Here is a 21,270-nt window from a genome sequence, read left to right on the forward strand (position 1 = left end):
AAAAAGACACTCGCTACCCCAGCCCCAATACTTTCACAGCAACTGAAATAAAAAGTATTTGTAGAAGATTTTGATATTGGGAAAACACGTAAGGCTGGAAGGCTTATGTAATGGTAAAGCTTAATTAAAGACACTTGAGTTAAGTAAATACGGCATGAGCACTTAAAAAAATATTGTTAAATATGTAATTAATATAATTAGTTTATATTAATATAAACTATTAAGATACAATATATCATATATATATATATAACATTTTTTAAGTGAGGAGAGGGTTGTAGAACTGACCCAATTAATCAAAATATATTAAACAAATTTGAGATACTGTGGTATATTCTAATCTACATTATAGACAGAGTAGTTCACAGTATCCTTAAATAGACACAATTCCAAAGAAACCAGCCCTATCATGTCATATTTTTTAATGTCTGTAAACATTTCATTAAATCTGTAAATATTTCCCATTAACTTATTGACTGTGACTTTATGCATCTCAACTACTTCCTCATTGTTTTGCTTTCCAGGCTCTGAATTACCTGCTTGCTGCATCAAATATCCTATTATTTCCCAACAATCCTGATTATCTGTCTAATAAGGAACATAATATGCAAACAAGTACAAGAGCCAGAGTCTCACTGTTGTGCCTTTTTTAATGTGCTGAAGAAAAATGGAAATTAATATAATTTAAAATGAAAACATGCTGAGGTGCCTGGGTGGCTCCATCAGTTGAGCGTCTGACTCATGATTTTAGCTCAGGTCATGATCCCAGAGTCATGGGATCAAGCCAGTCTAAGATGCCCTCTCTCCCTGTCTCCCCCACTTGTGCTCTCTCTCTCAAAAACAAAACAAAAACATTCTACTTTAGGAGTAAGAAAAAAAATACATTTAATGATGATGAATTGTGAAGAGGTATATACAATGCATTCCTAGAAATGAGTAAGAAAAAAGAAAAAAGACCTCTTAATGAGAAGACAGGCAAAGAATATATACAGGTAATTCATGGAAGTGATATACAAATGGCAAATAATTATAAGAATGATGGTGTGACTATACCAAAAATTAAACAAATGTATATCAAAACAGTGAAAATCACGTTTGGTCTCCTTAGCAAGTATTAAAAGACATGAATAGTTGCCAACATGAGTAGTATATGGATAATGAGCAACTAATTCACTACTTGAGAATAAAAATATGAGATACCTTTTTAGAAGGCAGTTGAACAATATTAATTTACAATAGGCCTATGTTCTTTTATATAGAAATTTTAACTTTTAAGTATCATAAAGAAATACACTTGCTTAGATACTCAAAGATAAAAGTACAGCTATGTTGACAAAACCACTGTTTAACAGAAAAAAATGTGGAAATCTGATAAATCTAAAAGTTTTATCAGTAAGGGAATACTTATTAATGACAGAATAGCCATACTATGCAATTTAAAAAAAAAACCTACATGATTTCCAATGGAAAAAGCTTCAAGGCAAATTTCGTGAACTACTTTTAATATGATTAAATTAATATAGATGAACACAGAGGAAGGGAAAGAAAAATAAGACAAAAACAGAGAGGGAGGCAAACCATAAGAGACTCTTAAATGCAGAACAAACTGAGGGTTGCTGGAGGGGAGGTGGGTGGGGGAGATGGGCTAGACTCGTGATGAGCATTAAGGAGGGCACTTGGGGCACCTGGGTGGCTCAACTGGTTGAGCGTCCGACTCTGGCTTAGGTCATGATCTCACAGCTCGTGAGTTGGAGCCCCATGTCGGGCTCTGTGCCGACAGCTCGGAGCCTAGAGCCTGCTTTGGATTCTGTGTCTCCCTCTCTCTCTGCCCCTAACCCACTCACATTCTGTCTCTGTCTCTCTCAAAAATAAATAAACATCCAAAAAAAAATTAAAAAAAAAAAAAAAAAAAAAAAAAAAAAAGGAGGGCACTTGTTGGGATGAGTACCGGGTGTTGTACCTAAGTGATGAATCACTGGGTTCTACTCCTGAAACCAATACTATACTGTATGTTAACCAACTTGAATTTAAATAAGTAAATTTATAAAAGAAAAAAATTAATGTAAATGGTGATAAGTATACATATTATACATTTTACATACACGATAAGCCAGAAAAATTAACAGAAGACTATACACCAAACTGTTTTAACAATAGTTATTGTAAAGAGAAGAGTAAGTATCTGCAGGAAGGCATACAGCACAAGAGGTGATATGTTTAAGATGGAATGTCAAGCTTTATGCTATACATTTTTTTAAATTTCTACAGTAAGGGTAAAATTTTTAGTATAGTTTTTTAAGAGAGAAAAGAGCCCATAAAAACCTGAAACCCAATAAATAATAAGACATGGACTTAGCACATGGGATACAGAGAGCTAGATTTGCATTTTCATTCTGAATGTGAACTCTACAGTATTCTTTCATGGAAGAAGAAAGTCTAAGACAAAAGGACGGCAGAGAAAAATGACTAATGTATTAAGGCCTTTTTGGTTTCTTTAATAGGCAATGAAACCATTCTACCTGTTTAGCTTGTTCTAGAATCCAAAAAATAGGGTTAGTTCTAGAGTTCTAGGTATTCTTCTCACTGCTGGTTCCTTTAGTTTGGTTTTTGCCTTTTGAAACTTGGTACAAAAACTGCTTCCCAATGACCTCCACATGGTGCAAACTGCCAATCTTTTTGGATGGTTACAGATGTCTGTTCTTTACACCCCAGTGCTTTATCCTTACCACCTTGACTTCTCTTCAGCATCTTCTGTCATTAAGCTTGAAACAAGAAAGACTGCCACAATTTTGCTTAACTTAAAAAAAATTCTTTACCTGGAAGGGGCCACCCCCACTAAATTGGGGCCTAATCCTCTGAACAAGGAACGAGGCCCCTCTTTTTCCAAGATCACCCTGAAAGAGAAAAATGTTATTTAGAAAGGAAATGTCTTTCAAAGTCTAGTACTTTATCTGTATAGCAAACTTAGACTTTTAAAACCATACGTTTCTACTATGATGTTGTGCTTTTCTGGTCAGTTTTTCTTACTTGTGAACATCTGTTTTTCCTGACACAGCACAGACTGATAAATGATAGTAAAAAGAACTCCAATCAGATTCTTTCCTAAAACTTTTAAAGACTACAGTATAATTTCTACATTTATTTTCATATGATCATGCTACTATGATCTTCAATATCCTCCATTTTACCATCTTTACCAGCAAATTCAATTCCCAATTAGAAATGCAGCGAATCTAGCATTTGGGGTCCTTTCTTGGTATCAGACAATTCTCTCAGTACTGCAACATTACCTCATACAACCATTCCTGTGAAATGCTGTCAAAATTTGTCACCCTAACCTCCTTTAGGGTACTAAAATGGTTAGCCTGTTACCACTTCTCTCTCTATTCATTTAACATTTACTATATTGAATACTTACTGTATAAAAACTGAGCAAAGTAGATAGGAAGAAGGTAAGGCACCTGCCACTGAGAAATTTGATAACCAGTTGTGGAAAAAAGAATTATACTGAAACCATTCAACAGACTATATTAATAAGCAAATGCTATACAAGCTAGATTAATATGCCCAGCAGGGAAAGGAAGAGGAAGCCTTTCTGAGGGTGAGGTATTAAGTTTTGAAAGTGAGAAGAAACAAAGAGAATAGCTATTTTAACTTATTTTAACTTAGAGTTAATAGGCTAGGGCAGTGGTTCTCAACCACCTATACACAGAAGAATAATTTAAGGCAGTTGAGCATAATGGTTCAATAAAGGCCTGAATTATGGGGCCAGACTTCTTAATATGAAGCCCAGTTTTGGTAAATGACTAGTTATAAGAACATAAAGTAATGTCTTTTATCTTTATTTACAGCAGCAGTAAACAGAGAAAAACAGTACTCTTTTTTTGGGTTACTGTGAGGAATAAGTAAATTAATATATAAAGTGCTTAAAAGAGCACCTGGCTCCCAGTAAGCACTTGATAAATCTTAATATTGATTACTGATGGAGTGTTTTTTAAAATGCCAACTTCAGCATGGGTGTTATACATAAGTGATGAATCACTAAATTTTATTCCTGAAATCATTATTACACAATATGTTAACTAACTTGAAATTAAAAAAAAAAAAACAACTAAAAAAAACCACCCACAAAACCCCCCAAAACACACAAATTGCTCTGATCTCACCCTCCAAGTATTCTGATTCAATAGGTATAGGACAATGCTCAGTAATTTGCATTTTACCATGCCTTCAGACGACTGACACAGGTGATACGGAACCCCTTTTGATAAAACTAGATTAGACAGAAGCAGAGTTAAAAATAACAAATTATAGAGCACATTTTAAAGATTAAATGCTTGTTAGCCCTTTCTGTATCATAAATCCCCTTGAGAAATTAAGGAAGGTAGTAAATGTTCTTTTAAAAAAATACACATTTGCTAACACTCACAATTTTGCAAACAATTTCATGTAATTTATTGAGCTCTTGAAGTTCATCCATGAGCTACCTAGGAAACTCAGGGAGCCCAGCAGGGGATCCCTAAAGTTGCTGGTTAAGAAGCAATGAAACACTTCACTCACTAGGATGATTTTAATAAAAAAAGACAGTAAAACAATGCAGAAATTGAAAATCTCACTCACTGGTGGTGGGAATGTAAAATGATACAGCCACTCTGGAAAACTGTGTGACAGTTCCTCAAAATGTGAAACATAAAGTCATCATATGACCCACCAATTCCACTCCTAGTATATCCCCCCAAAATAAAAATGTGCATGTCTATAATAGCTCTATTCATAATACCCCCAAAGTGGATACAACCTAATGTCTATCCACTAATGAGTAGATAAAGCAAATGTACAGTGACAGAAAGTAGGTTAGGAGTTGCCTAGGGATAGAGGATAGGGGGAGAGAAAAGAGGGAAAATGAGAAGTGACTGCTAACAAGATAAGGCTTTCTTTTGGTGATGAATGATGAAAACGTTCAAAATTTAGAAGGTGATGATAGTTGCACAACTCTGTCAATATATTAAAAATGAATTTTACACTTTACATGGGTGAATTTTATGGTATGTGAATTATTCCTCAAATAAAGATGTTAGGAAAAAAAAGCAGCCATGAATCAGACTGACTGGGACAGAGCCTGAACAGGGAAACAATGGGAATGAGAGTAAAGAGATGTTAAGGCAGAGAATGCAGACTTGAAAGTCACCTCAACACTGAGGATAGGTGAAACATGTTAAATTAGCTCTTATAAGAGGGCCTGAAAAACAGAAATTAAAATGAAGCAAAGAGGGATTCCTAATGCTGAGGAAAATCAGAGGAAGCAAAACCACTGAAAAAGAAGACAAAAAATACAGTACTGTTACGAAGGTCAAAGGAAGAAGTTTAGGAGAGATAATCAATGGTAATAAAGGCAAAATCATGATATTTAAATAACCTATTATTAGTAGATAAAATATTCTATTTTTAATCAAGGTATTACTAATCAGGATTGATAATACTGTAAATATCAGATATTTATAACTTTCATTAATTGGCAGCAATTTTATTCTACCTATCCACGTACTTAGATAAGTTTAAAAAGAAAAGACTGATGAAATCTTTTGGTAACCACGGTAAACACACAGTATGAGTTTATTTGCTACCACAAAATAAACACTACTGAACTAAGTTCAAACAGATCATGTCCCAAGTGACCTGATAAGGCAGATACGAGTTACATACCTAAGTCTGAACATGTAAAACCTAATGTCAGTAGTTTTGAAATTTCAAATCTAATTTGCAAGATAATGAAGTATGGTAAAATGTAAAACAAATCTTTTTCAAACCACCAAAAAATTTCAAGCAAACAGTGAACGGTCTGTTAAAATCAGCAGAATTCTGCTTTAAATCTCAGTTATGTTTAGGTTATAGAAAAATCACCGACTGCCATGAATTGGATGTACTTACTTGTGTCAGTATGTCAGTACTTGGAAAATTAAAAGCACATACACAAAGAGTTAGCATTTAACACTATCACATTTCAAAGATAAATAAATAATCCAAAATAGAATACCTATAATAGCTTTAGAAAATAAATCCAGGATAAATGTAGAAAAATATTCCAAATACACATGATTTGGAAATAATATCACATTTTATATTATCCAACTAACTATTCTTCTCCATTAGGGATGATCATTTCTGATGAATATAATTGAGTAGCTCTGTTATTAAGTTTGTAAAAAACCTTTTTAAATGTGGCAGAATATAAATGAACAAAACACGGGGGCATCACTAAGGTAAACAGACTAAAAAAAACAGATTCACGAATACTGTGCTCTCACTTTAGGCAATGGAGAGGTCCAGGAGACACTACTCGGTTGACACTGGCTCCAGCCATGGTGTTCAACTGAACTTCAGAGATGTAAAGCGTCACAGAAGATGATTGCAGCCGTGTTTTTACAACTTCCAGTGGACATGTCAGAATAGCTCCTACTGTACCACCACATCTGGGAAAAAATGAAAAGAACAAATCTACTTGGTACACACATTTACACTGTAAAATGAGTGGGCAACTGGGGGCTTCATCAAGGCACTAAAATGTACGATTTTTTATTTTAGAAGATTAAACTATTTTAATGTTTAATTTATTTGACTGCATATAAACACCATTAGTAGCTAAAAAGAACTGAGTTAGGGGCACTTGGGTGGCTCAGTCAGGTAAGTGTCCGACTCCTGATTTTGGCTCAGGTCATGACCTTATGGTTCCTAAGTTCAAGCCTCTCATGGATAGAACCCCACATGGGGCTCTGCACCGACAGTGCGTAACCTGCTTGGGATTCTTTCTCCATCCCTCTGCCCTTGTCCTACTCATGCGCATGTGCGTGCCCTCTCTCAAAAATAAACTTAAAAAGGAAAAGAACTGAACTTAATATTTACCTAGCAAAAATAATTAAAGAAGACTCCCAATGGTGGATATTGTTACTAAAATTTACTGGTAAGTCACATCATAGTTTGAAATACTTTTCTAAGGGTTTCTTTGGTGCTCCTTGCCCAAATATTACTCGTGGCTCTGTTGAAACCTAGATCACTATTTGAGTATTCTCTCTCAAACTCCTATCCTATCTTTCAAAACTTCGGAGAAACTGTCTTCAGAGCAATAAAAATTAACCATTGATGGTTAATCATACATTTCCTATTTTAAATATTCAAATATTCAGAAGTGTCTTATCTACAAAAAAAATTACATGTGAATCTCAAAATCAGTAATATTAGGCCCACATGTAGAAATCTGTACCAGGTAGGCAGGCTTACCTATAAGAATCTAATTTAAACATAAAAACTGGATAAATAATAAAGCTCTTAACAAATGACATCATTTAGACTTTTTAAAGGAATTTGAGATAGGCTGAATAATTATTCTTTTTAAATGGAAGAGTGGGACATAATTAAAGCATTAATAAGTACTTAGTGAAACCCTGAGAATTGCTTTTAACCAGATGAAAATCACTCAGGAGAGCTCTTACCACAGTCAAAGAGAAAAACAGACCAAATCAGAGGTAACCTGGACCTCCAAAATGGGCATTAAAAGAAGAAAAAGAAAAGCAGCCCACCACAGAAATACACTAAACAATTCTACCTCTAGAATTAAATATATATATATATATATATATTTATTTTCATATATATATATTTTTCTTCATGGTGATTTTAATTCACATTTTCCTGATAAATGACTCTGAAAAGCCTTTGTATGTTTATTTACATCCATCTATCCATATATATACATATACACACACACTCACACATACATATATATAACACATAATAAAAAACAGAGGCATGGCAATAATATCACTACAAATAAAATTTAAGAAAATATGGTATTTTATATTGATGTAATAGTACATGCCATCAAGGAAATAAAACCAGAACAAATTTTATGAGATAAAAGTGAAAAATACAACAACTTAAAAATTTGAGAACATCCATATGTAAAATAAAATTGGACTCTTACCTCATACTATATTTAAAAAATTAACTCAGAATGAATCATAGACCTAGATGTAAAACATCGAACTGTAAAGCTTCCAGAAGAAAACATTTGGAGAAAAATTCTTTTCACTTTGGGCTAGGCACAGGTTTCTTAGATAACAACAAAAAAGCATAAATCATAAAAGAAAAAAATTGATAGGGGCGCCTGGGTGGCTCAGTTGGTTAAGTGGCTGACTTCGGCTCAGGTCATGATCTTATAGTTTGTGGGTTCAAGCCCTGCATATGGCTCTGTGCTGTGCTGACAGCTCAGAGCCTAGAGCATGCTTCGGATTCTGTATCTCCCCCTCTCTCTGCCCCTCTCCCACTCCTGCTCTGTGTCTCTCTCTCTCAAAATAAACGTTAAAAAAATTTTTTTTTAGAAGAAAAAGATTGATAAACTGGCTTTACCAAAATTAAAAATTCCCACTCTTTTAAAGAAACTGTTAAGAAAATGAACAGACAAGGGATGACTGGGTGGCTCAGTCAGTTAATAAGCATCTGCCTCTTGATTTTGACTCAGATCATGATCTTACGGTTCGTGAATTTACGGGTTCGTGAGTTTAAGCCCTATGTCAGGCTCTGCTGGCAGGGCAGAGCCTGCTTGGGATTCTGTTTCCCTCTCTTTCTTTGTCCCTCCCCCACTTGCTCTTGCTCTCTCTCAAAAATAAATACATAAATATTGAAAAAATGAAAAGATAAGCAACAGTCTGTCTTTTGCAAATATTTTGCAAAAGTATTTGCAAAACACGTATCTGATAAAGTGCTTATATTCAGAAACACAACTCAATGATAAAAACAACTCAAAAGACTGGAAAAGACGCTTCACCAGATCGATGCAAATAAACATACAAAGGTACAGACATATAACAGATGTAGATCTATTTATTAATGGCTAAATTACTAAAGGCTGGCCCTGTACTGTCAGTGTGCAGCCCAATGTAGGGCTCAATCTCTCGCACCATGGGATCATGACCTGAGCGGAAATCAAGAGTCAGATGCTTACCCAACTGACCAGCCAGAAGCCCCTCGGTAGCTGTACTCTTAATAACCCCAAACTGGAAAAAACCAGTATGTCTATCAACTGAAGAAGGATAAACAAGTTATGGCGTATCAGTATAATGAATTATTACTATCTTGCAATAAAAAGCACCAACATGGATCAATCTCAAAAGCATTATGCTAACTTTAAAAAGTCAGGGACAAAAGGCTTTTATTTTTTGACATTTCTTTTTTATAACTTTTTAGAAAAGGCAAAACTAGAAGAATAGAAATGAGATCAGTGATTACCAAGAGGTAGTGGAGGGGAGAAGAACCGACTGCAAAGGGCACAGAGGAATTCTTGGGATTAAAAAAGGTTCTATAGCTTGATTATAGTAGTTACAGTACCTTATACATTTGCTAAAACTCATTGAATTATGCAATTAACAAAAGGTGAGTTTTATTATATATACCTTGATAAATCTGATGAAAAAACTGAATATGTGAAAACTAGTAAAAAAAAAAATGTTAAGTATATGAACTACCTGCAATTGAATATAATTACACTATGTCAAAATCTTAATCATAATAACCTTAATGTCTCCTAAAAATTCCACTTATAGCTTTAAATAGGAAATTTAAAAAATCAAACCCCCAAAAAGAAAAGATCAAAACCATAATTATAGTGTCAGAAATTAACACATCAATTAGATAAATAGTAGGGATGCAAGAGATTTGAAACAAAATTAACTAGCTCAAGGGAGACTCTATACTCAATAAACAAGGAACAGATATTATTTTTAAACAGCTATGAAATAGGCTTAAAAGCTCATTACAGTTGACACATAAAATACCATGGGGGTTAGGGGCACCAACCCCCCCCACCCCATGCAGTCAAAAATCCACACATAACTTTTGACTCCCTCAAAACTTAACTACTAATAGCCTACTGTTGACTGGAAGACTTATCACTAGCATAAACAGTTGATTAATACATATTTTGTGTATGTGTTATATACTGTATTCTTACAATAAAACTAAAGAAAATGTTATTAAGAAAATCATAAGAAAAATACATTTGCAGTACTGTACTGTAGTTATCCCAAAAAAATCTGTCTGTAAGTGGACCCTATGCAGTTCATATCAATGTTGATCAAAGGTCAACTTAAAAAAAATTTTTTTTGATGTTTATTTATTTTTCAGAGTGAGAGAGAGAGAGACAGACAGACAGACAAAGCATGACTGGGGGAGGGGCAGAGAGAGAGGGACACACAGAATCCGAAGAAGGCTCCAGGCTCTGAGCCGGCCGCACAGAGCCCAACCAGGGGCTCAAACTCACAAACCATGAGGTCATGACCCGAGCTGAAGTTGAACGCTCAACCAACTGAGCCACCCAGGCGCCCCAAAAGTCAACTTTATGTAAAAGACCAGAAGCAAAATCTTAAACAGAAGCCACAAGTTTGTTTCTGTTCATTGGTGAGGGCTAAGTGGCAAGAAATGTGAATCATCACAGTACATGCTGTAGTATATGCTGCAGAACTGAAGACAACCTGTGCAGTAAAACACCGTATTCACACTACAATAGTGGTTTAGTTAGAGTACATATAGCTGTTTTTAACGTGAAGTTACCTGGATTTTTTCTTTTTAACTACTTAGTATATTTACTTTGTAAATTTATTGAACATAAAAATGAAATAGCCCCCAAATTTTAATAATCATGCATATTGGTTTTGGTTTTATATTCTGTAAAACATAAAATGTATTCTTGGTTTCAGAATGAACATGAATTACTTCTATAATTAAAATAAATAAATATAGGGGTGCCTGGCTGGCTCAGTCGGTGGAGTGTGCGACTCTTGATCTCGAGGTTATGGGTTCAAGCCCCACATTGAGTGTAAAGATTACTTAAAAATAAAGTGTTTTTTAAAAATTAAAATAAATAAAAACAAAAAGCCAACATAGCACATAGGCCATGATTTTTACCCTACTCCTGATTCCAAGAAAATAAACCTATTATACACACAAAAAACAATTTACTGGGGGAAAACAGTCTTCTTGTAAAAATGATATATGATATAACCCATGTACAGTATTTCATGACATGGCACATAGAAAATACTAAAAAAATATTACCTACTGAAGTTATCAGCATCTATTACTGATAATAATACCTAAAATTCTGTAACAGAAACTATTACAAATACTTTAAGGCCAGACCACAGACAAGATATATATATACTGTAATTCCTAAAAACATAATTCAACAAGTAATGAGGATCTAAATTGTACAGAGCTAGGGAGTGATGTAAGTAGGTGTTCACACAAGCACTCAGGTTGTCCTGAAGCAGTTTTACGTTACAAAATGCAACAGGTATGCAAGCACAGGGGTGACACTCCAGTATCTCTCATGCTGTTTTTATCTTAAAGTCATTTGAAATTATTATCCAAGCTGAAATCATTAAAATCGATGCAGAAAAAAACTCTTGGAGTCAATAAACACTTAAAATCTCTACTTACGAGGGGCGCCTGGGTGGCTCATTAGGTTTGGCGTTTGGCTTTAGCTCAGGTCATGATCTCGCCGTTCACGAGTTCAAGCCCCGCATTGGGCTCTGTGATCACTCGGAGCTTCTGTGTCTTCCCCTCTCTCTCTCTGCCCCTCCCCCACTCACACTCTGTCTCTCTCTCTCTTTCAAAAATAAACATTAAAAAAAACTAAAAAAAATAAAATCTCTACTTATGACAACAGGAATTAACTATAGACTATTTCTTCTCCAAGTCAAAAACCTCAACTGTCTAAAGAAATATGCCACAAAGACAGAGAACCAGGGGAGAAATGAACAAGACCTAAGATTTCAAGCAATGAAACAAGTAGGAAGGGGTAACTGACTTAACAAAGAGGAAGAAAGGCTTAAAGAAGGAAATACCAAAGGAAAGCAGCAGTTTTGCCCTGCAGAATCTCAGAGGCCTAAAGATTAAGGGCATGAAGTATTCAAGATGGAAGTAAGGCAAAGAACTGAAAATAGAAGGGCTGGCTGATAGGCTACATAGTGAAGTTGGGATACCGTAGTGGGATCTACCCCTCCCACTCACCACCATGTTACCAGTAAATCTATGCTCCCAGGCAAAAGCTTAAATCTCTAAAGAACATGAATTTAGGAATCTCTGAGGTCAGGGTGCCTGGGTGGCTCAGTCAGTTAAGCATCCAACTCTTGGTTTTGGCTCAGGTCATGATTGCTAGGTTCACGGGCTGGAGCCCCAGGTTGAACTCACGATGACAGTGTGGATCCTGTTTGAGATTCTCTCTTTCCCTCTCTCATTGCCCCTTCCCTGCTCATAGTCTCTCTCTCTCAAAATAAATAAATAAACTTAAAAAAAAAGCTTAAAAGAATCTCTGGTCAGGTTTCACAGGTAGAATCAATAGATACTTAAAAACCTCACACCAAGTTGCACTACTACAATCTTTTAAAATGTTGGGAACAAAGGGGTGCCTGGGTGGCTCAGTCGGTTAAGCGTCAGACTTCAGCTCAGGTCAAGACCTCATGATTTGAGTTCAAGGTCTGTGTTGGGCTCCGTGCTGACAGCTTGGACCCTGCTTGAGATGCTCTCTCTCTGCCTCTCCCCTGCTTGCTAAGTCTCTCAAAATAAGATAAATAAATAAACTTTAAAAAATAAAATAAAATGCTGGGAACAAAGATATTATCAACTTCCACAAAGAATAAAAGGTAACATAAAAAAAAAGAATAGAATTCCCAACAACTGCAGATTACTTATTCTAGAATTCTGTACCAAACCTGTCAAGCAGAAAGAATAAATACACTCGCATACAAAGAAATATTTAAGAATTTTCCTACCTTGTACCCTTTCTTACACAGCTACTAAAGAATGTGTTCTGCGAGTTAAGGGCTTAATCTAAAAAAGAGGAGGGAATATACCTAAAAACAATACAAGGCTCTACGTGAAATTATATCTCAATAAAATGGGGGCTGGGGAATTGAATTTAGGAACAGAATGAACAACACAGGAGAGGGAGAAAGGAATCCCAAGATATGTCAGGATTAGAAAATAACCAGTCCAGAAAGGATTTGGGTAACAAAGTTCAGAGGGATGAAGAACTTCAGGAAAAAAAGACAGATGAATATATTTGATGATATAAAACTAAATATTCAAGTACTCATATTACTAAGCATTTTAATTTTTTTGTTAAAAAATTTTTTTACCATTTATTCATTTTTGAGAGAGAGAGTCAGAACGCAAGCGGGGATGAGGCAGACAGGGAGGGAGACACAGAATACAATGCAGGCTCCAGGCTTGGAACTATCAGCACACAGCCCGATGCAAGGCTCAAACCCACAAACCATAAGATCATGACCTGAGCCGAAATAGGACATTTAACCCCACCCAGGTGCCCCACTAAGCATTTTTAAATGTGCAGCAATTATTAACTCCAAGGGAGGAAAAATGAAGTTATTCAAGAAAGAAAAGGTCAATAACTGAGCCCTACTATCACCAATATTTATAGTGTCACAATAAGGTAAGCACTGCCCATTGATTTAACCAAAAAACTGTGATGTAACTATCTACTGAGAATAGAAAGATAGGGGAATTAGAGAATGGTATAACTAAATCCTCATCTACCAGAACAGAAAGTATGAAGAAAATTCCACATAGCTAAGACATATACTAGGTTCCCACTAGGAAGGAAATGTGGAGGGAGGGGAGATGGGGAATGCTGATTAATAAAAATCTTAAAGGAGCTTAAAAAAACACGATATGCATACATTTGTTTTTAAAATAATTTTAATCAAAACTCTAGCAGTATGTGTTTTTTTGGAACAGCAGGGGTTTTTAACTGGAGCATATGGTTGAAGTTTCTGGGACCCACTCACTGGACCCCATGAAAAAATGATGTGTATGGTATGCAAGTGTCTTGGACTCAGTGCCCTAAAATAAATCTGGAATCTTGGGGCAGCTGGGTGGCTCAGTTAGGTGGCCGACTTCGGCTCAGGTCACATCTCACAGCTGGTGGTTGAGTTCAAGCCCCACATCAGGCTCTGTGCTGACAGCTCAGAGCCTGGAGCAGCTTCAGATTCTGTGTCTCCCCTTTCTCTGGGCCCCTCCCCTGCTCATGCTCTCTCTCACGCTCTCAAAAACAAATAATAAAAACATTAAAAAAATTTTTTTTAAATAAATCGGGAATCTTGACCACTTCTCATCATGTCCATCCTGGTCTAAGCCACTGGCTTCTGCTCTAACTCTAATTAGAGTTTAATACATGAACCATGCTCTTGCCTCAGGATCTCTGTTCTTGCTGTTTCATCTTCATATTTTTGCCTCAAATCTGAGAATGGGTTACTACCTCACCTCATCTTTGCTTGGTTGTCACTTCTCAGTGATGTCCTGTCTGATCGCCATATAAAAAATTCCCCACATTGGGGGTGACTGGGTGGCTCAGCCGGTTAAGCATCCAACTTCAGCTCAGGTTATAATCTCACGGTTCGGTTCATGAGTTCGGGCCCTACACTGGGCTCTCTGTGGTCAGTGCAGAACTTGCTTGGGATTCTTTCTCCCTCTCTCTCTGCCCCTCCCCTGCTTGCACTCTCTCTCTCAAACCCCTACACTGACTCTTTATCCACCTTCCCTGCACTACTCTTTTCTACAGCCCATATTGTCACTTAACATATTTTATTTACTTTATCTTCTGCTGTGTTCCCTGATGCTACAATGTAAGCATCAGGAAATCAGCAATTTATATCCAATACTAATAACCCCAACATCTCTGTTAATGCCTGTGACATAGCAAGCACTCATGCTGAATGAGTGAATGAACATTGTAGCATTTGATAACTCAGGATTTAAGAGGTAGGAGACAGTGTATTTGGCCCAACTTCCTTATTCTGCAGATGAGGAAACAAAAATCTTCCAAGGGAAAATTAGTTGCTCCACGTTCACAGTCAATTAAAGAACAACCCAAATCTCCTGATTCTTAGTTCAGCTCTTTCCTTTCAAATCTCTAACTTAAATCCAGAAGGAGTATTTTACATCAAGATGCAGTATATCCCCATGAACATTTTGCAGAATTTTTTATCTTTTTTTTAAAATGTTGGTTATAAACCAAATTGATTTCATAATCCACTAATGCGTTGCTATAAATTTGAAGCATGCTGTTCTATACTAAGTTAAATGCAATTTAACCAGGAAGGATATAAGGAGAAGAATCTGTTCTTCTGTATTGTTATTATTACACATCTTAAGTGCTTGGGGGTAGAGGTATTTTTTATGCACTGGTCAATTTACTGCAAGATTAAAGCAGCATGCTAACTTAATAGCTGGAGGGCAGGGACAATGCATGCATATTCAGCTTCACAACTTAAATATATTAAATATATACTGTCTCATTTATTAATTTGTAAGATTTGGATAGCACATTTTATTATGCCAACCAAGTTATAAAACAATTAATGGAAAAGACTAGAAATTATTTTTAAAATATTCTATATAAAAATAACATTTAAAATTGTTTTATTCTAGTCTCCCAAAAAGAAAGTTTCTTAGCAATGAATACTGATTTACGTATTTTTTACCATTTATAATAAGCAAACTCCTCATGAATATTAATTTGTACAGCCAATATAATGCTTTAAAATTTTAGCAAGATAGGGTCACCTGGGTGTCTCAGTAAGCATCCGACTCTCGATTTTGACTCAGGTCCTGATCTCACAGTTCCTGAGTTCAAGCCCTGCAGCCCCACATGGGGCTCTGCACTGACAATGCAAAGCCTCTTTAGGATTCTCTCTTCTCTGTCCCTCTCTCCTGCTCACGTGTGTGCACTCTCTCTCAAAATAAACATTTAAAAACTAAATAAAGAAAAAAACTTGCAAAATAGAAATGTATAATGTAGTGAGGCTGCGATGACTCCAAGATCAAGAAGGCCATGCATAGGATCCTGCCGTTTGCAACATGGATGAACATGGAAGACATTATACTAGGGAAATAAGCCAGCACAGAAAGAAAAAAACTGCATGATCTCATTTATATGTAAAATCTAAAAAAGTCAAACAACATAGAAGTCAAAAACCAGAGAAGGGTAGTTAACAAAGGCAAGAGGTGTGAGAAATAGGAAGGTATTAGTCAAACAGTACAAAACTGCAGTTATGTAGGATGAGTAAGTCTAAAGTTCTAATGTACAACATAATGATTAAAATACTACTGTACTGAATATTGGAAATTTGCTAAGAGATTTCAGATGGTCTCACATACAAAAAATGGCAACTGCATCAGATGTGATGTTATCATTTCACTATGTATACTTATATCAAATCATCATGTTGTGGTGTATACCTTAAATATACACAATTAAAAAAAAAAGACCATGTGAAGAAGCTCCTCTGTATGAGATATTAAAGGCTAACAATCATCAGTTGGAAGAGTGTATAAGGCATACAGAGGCTTTCTGACATCCAGCTATCTTCAAGTCTCTGTGGTTCTGCATTCCAAACTTCCTCTCACACTTCCCCTGACCATTCCCACCTCAAGTGCCTTAAAGCAGGCTTTCACTTTCTTTTTGCCTTCTAACTGGTCCTGAGTCCCTCTGATCCAGTGACGTGACCAATGAGTTAAGATCAGTTGCAAGGTATCACCAATGTGATTTGCTACTACTAGTAATAAAGTACTAAATTGGATGCTTTACTGTTAAAAGACAAAGTTACAATTCAAAGCCACTTGCTCACTGGCTTTAAGTGCTTTGATTAGCAAGCAAAGAACAGTCAAGTTTGACAGCTGAACAGCATACAAGTTCATTATTCTATAACATCAAAAAAATCTAGAAAGGACAGTTTCCAAGATTTATTCCTTCTATCTGAGACAATCTCTCTCAAAGAACAAAATAAAAAAGCAAAGTGCCTCTTGGTGCACATACGTAGCTGACATAATAACAGACAATAAATAGTTCTATTAAAGAATTTAAAAATATATATCATACTGCTTATATCTTCACATACCTCTAGTGTTATTAAAAGTACAGCTCAGGGGGGGCGCCTGGGTGGCGCAGTCGGTTAAGCGTCCGACTTCAGCCAGGTCACGATCTCGCAGTCTGTGAGTTCGAGCCCCGCATCGGGCTCTGGGCTGATGGCTCAGAGCCTGGAGCCTGTTTCCGATTCTGTGTCTCCCTCTCTCTCTGCCCCTCCCCCGTTCATGCTCTGTCTCTCTCTGTCCCAAAAATAAATAAACGTTGAAAAAAAAAAAAAAATTAAAAAAAAAAAAAAAAAAAAAAAAAAAGTACAGCTCAGGGGCTCCTGGGTGGCTCAGTCAGTTAAGCATCCAACTTGGGCTCAGGTCATATCTCACCGTTCGTGAGTTTGAGCCCTGCATCTGGCTCTGTGATGACAGCTCAGAGCCTGGAGCCGGCTTCAGACTGTGTCTTCCTCTCTCTCTGACCCTCCCCTGCTCATGTCTGTCTGTCTGTCTGTCTCTCAAAAATAAATATACATTAAAAAAAATTAAGAAGTACAGCTTAAATAAATCTTATCTACATCCTTTTTGCAGGTTAACACGAGTTGCTTCCGTAACTTCCCTGACCTAACCAATGACCTTATAAATTCTGAAGATTAATTCTGGCAAATACAAAATGGGACCAAAGGGTGTCCTAAAGATAAACCAGGCCCAGCACCGGTCCAGACCCAAGGTCCAGCACTGGTCTGTCGCGAATGTTTCTGATTTAATAACATAGCTACTAGGCTATTTGAAATCGCTCTGAAATCCTAATAAACACATACTTGAACATAATTATAATTATCAGGGAAATGATGCAAAGGCCATATACTCAATTTTTGCCTAAGATTAAATGCCACTATGAAAGGTTATTTAGTTGTTAAAATATATTGAGTTTTTAGAACTTAATCTAAATGATCCCTGTGTGTAAAGCTCATAAAAAGATCTCTCTCCTTTTCTTCAGCTTATTACTATTAAAGTAAAAAAACAAACAAACAAACAAAAAAAAACAAAAAAAACTTTCCTAATTCCTAATTAATGTAATTCTATCAGTATAAAAATAATGAAATCTAGTTTTCTATGAAGAATGTCCTGAAAACAACTGCCTAAGTAAGCAACTTTCATATATAAAAAAATTCAACATCTCCAATTGAGAACGTCACTGGCACAACCCAATGTGTACTTCCACAATGCTTAACATACAGACTTCCAGAATATTCTATAAAATTACTTCATATAATAGAGAGATAAAAGGATCTGTTAGACATTATTTATCTCTCATTTTACATGAATGGAAAGCTGTTTGACCTTGGGTAAATCAATACACCTCAGTATTTTTCCACATTTTTAAGGGGATGAGCCAGATGATCTTTACCATCCTTCCTAGTTCTAATGTTTCTCTGAAAACGATACACCAAGGAAAAAAAAAAAGATAAACCAGATTTTATGGCAACAAATTATGCAACCACATATAAATGTAAAGTCAAGAGATACAAAGGAAGGGAATTTACAAGGCTGATCACCTATGTTTTATCAGGCCCTACATCCCAGTACCTTTTAATGTTCCAAATAACCTGCAAATGCTAGGTTCTTTGTGGAGGAGAGGCTCCTAAATCTATTGTTTAGATGCTGCAAACACTCTCCATTTCTGCTTTTAGGGAAAAATCTAACAAGGAGGGCCTTTACATGCATTCATAACAAAAAAATGACCGATGATCTTAATCCAAATTGAGAAGTCAGTGCAATCAAGCTAACACTTCAAGTTACGGTGCCCCACTTTTAACAAAACTTAATACATGAATCTTGAACGTAGAGTAGTAGAAATGTTAGGACCTAGGAAGGGCCTTAGAGATCATATAGTACACCTCCCTCACGTTACAAATGAAGCAATTAAAATAATGGACATTATTAAAATAACATAATGGAAAAAAGGTTTTGTCCATTTTTCACTCAAAATAGCGCAGTCTCCTAACTTTCAGGTATTACCTGTGATAGAATTACGCAAGGAAGCCCAATTGTTTGCATAACAAGATACCTTTACAAGAACACCTACCTACATGATTAATGGTTTTTTAAAAAAAATGATTTAATTTGCTAAGATTTAGTTAACGTATCAGAAAGATGGATCATTGGTAAAAGTCTCAGAAATGTGGAAAATACATCGCCTAAGCTTGGCCTCACAGATTACAAGAAAAACACTTTTTTATGCCACAACAGTGACTGGCCCATGGCTGGTATACAGTGAGTTTGTTGAGTGAATACGCCAACCGAAGAAAAGTACTGCCATCATTGGCAATAAAGTCTTAAAGTGGTCGATTTTAAAACAAACTGTACGCTTTAAGAGGATGAGACTTTATACAGTCATATAGACAGAAAAGAGCCTCAGCATAATTCACCAAAGCCGTTTTTGGAGTAACATTATCCCACAGATAAGTAACTCTTAAACTTAAAAAATTCTAGCATTCCCCAAATAACTTGGAAGGAATAAACCTAAAAAAGAGACTAAACTGGCTCAACAAAGTATCTGTAGAATGTAGGCTGGCAATCAGGGAACTGAGACTTTAGGCTGAGTCCTAATCTTGTACACACAGTAACTATGGCCAAAGCATCTGACCTCTCCCTACCCCCGACTTTCTCCTTTCAGCAGACGAAAAGCAGCGGGTGCGCAAGAGGGTTGGTTTTCACAAAAAGAATCCGACCCCAAAGGCACTGACGCTTTGCACCGCATCTCGCAACCTGGAGAAACCCGGGCAGAAAATTTTCCGAGAGCGAGAAACCTACAGCTCCAGCGGGCGAGCGAACACCAAAGCCTCCCCGCGGCTGCCGGAAGCCCCCCAAAGACCCACCCCCGCGGAGTGGGCCGGGAAAACAGCTACCCGAGGTCCGAGGTGCTGCGTGAGCGACGTGAGGAGGCCTCGCAGCACGCGCGGCACGGGGGGAGGGAGGAGGCGGCCCCGGCGCCCATTTTGTCCTCGGCCTCTGCACCTCCGCCCAGTACCCCCAGGCCTAGGAACGTCCGTGAGGCCTGCAGCCACGTTCCTCTCCGCGGCCCCGCATCTCGGACACCGGATAGGCCGCGACGCGTGGCCCTGGCCCGCGTAGTCCCCCAGCCCCGCCCGCCGCTCCTCAGGCTCGCGCTCCAGCCTCGCCCCGGCTCCGCGGGCCTAAGGCCTCACGCCCCGCCCCGGCTTCAGCCCCCAACCCTCCCCGTCCGACCTCAGCCTCCTTAGCACCCCCGGCTCAAGCCCCCTCACCCCTCCCCGCCCGGGTCTCACACTCTCGGCCCCGCGGGTTGGAGCCCCCTCACCCGTGTCGCCCGCGTGTCAGGCCACGGCCTTCTGCCCAGCACCCTCAGCCCCAGCCCGCACGCCCAGTGTGGACCGTACCCCCCGGCAAACAGATGCACCAGCGTGTCCCTCTGGCTCATTCTCTCTCCCGCATGTCCTCCGGGCGCTGAGGCGGGACGCGGATCCAGGCACCCGCGAAGGCCGGCAGCTTCAGTCCCGGACTAAAGCTGCACAGTACCCCAGGGACGGCGCAGGGCCAGCTAGCGGAGACGCGGCTGCAGAAGGCAACCGGCGCGGCCCTCCCCGCGGCGCTGCAGCCGCGCCGCCTCCCGCTCCAGCTGGGCGCTCTCGACCAGAGCCGGAGAGCGGCGCGGCGGCGGCGGCAGCGGCGGGGTGAGGCTGCGCGCGGGGGCTCTGATATTCTGATGACCCCCGACATAAACAGAAGCTCCCATTGGTCCGCGCTGCGTGACGTCATGAGGCCGGCATGCCGGTTTCACGTGATCGCCAAGGTTTCTTTCTTTTTTCTTTTTTTTTTTTCAATGAAGGGCCTCGAGGCGGGGCGGAGAGCGTGTCCCTAGGGTAGTAGGTCACCGTGCTTTTGCACCTAATCCGGGGGCTAGGAGCCTCCACCAGGTGCCTCCTGGGCCCGCCAGCGGGCGGGCTGATGGGACCCCACGCTCCGGCCCGGAGCAGGTGAGAAACTTCCTGGATTCCCGGTTCGCCAGCGTGCCCGTCTCTGACTTTTTTCTTTTAAGACTATTTCTTTCTTAAATAGCAGTATTAGGTTTACAACACAATTGACAGGGAAGTACAGAGATTTTCCATTCACCCCTTGATTCACTTTTTGAATATGGGATTTTTGGCATTTCCGCTTCCTGATACCTACCTCAGACAATGCATGGGAAAGGCTTTTACGGTTGGTACAGTATTGACAAATAATGCTTGTAACAGAAACTTGGGATCTGTGAGGAAGGGAAAAATAAATTCTGGAACATTCTTAGTGTGGAATATGCAGTTGTAA

General features: G+C 38.1%; 1 protein-coding gene across 1 annotated transcript in view; it reads right to left on the reverse strand.

Moving 5' to 3' along the window:
- Positions 1 to 20,665, reverse strand: part of SLC25A36 (solute carrier family 25 member 36) — a 39,380-nt gene extending 18,715 nt beyond the window's left edge. The window contains exons 1-3 of the mRNA XM_045503476.1: positions 20,346 to 20,665; positions 6,306 to 6,470; positions 2,817 to 2,894 (exon numbers count right to left, since the gene is read on the reverse strand). Of these exons, the coding sequence (XP_045359432.1) occupies positions 2,817 to 2,894; positions 6,306 to 6,470; positions 20,346 to 20,386 (284 nt within the window). The 5' untranslated portion in view covers positions 20,387 to 20,665. The remainder of the gene's footprint in view (positions 1 to 2,816; positions 2,895 to 6,305; positions 6,471 to 20,345) is intronic.
- Positions 20,666 to 21,270: the final 605 nt, after the last annotated feature.

The sequence above is a fragment of the Leopardus geoffroyi genome, chromosome C2 (assembly GCF_018350155.1).
Source record: "Leopardus geoffroyi isolate Oge1 chromosome C2, O.geoffroyi_Oge1_pat1.0, whole genome shotgun sequence".
In the NCBI taxonomy this organism is placed as follows: domain Eukaryota; kingdom Metazoa; phylum Chordata; class Mammalia; order Carnivora; family Felidae; genus Leopardus; species Leopardus geoffroyi.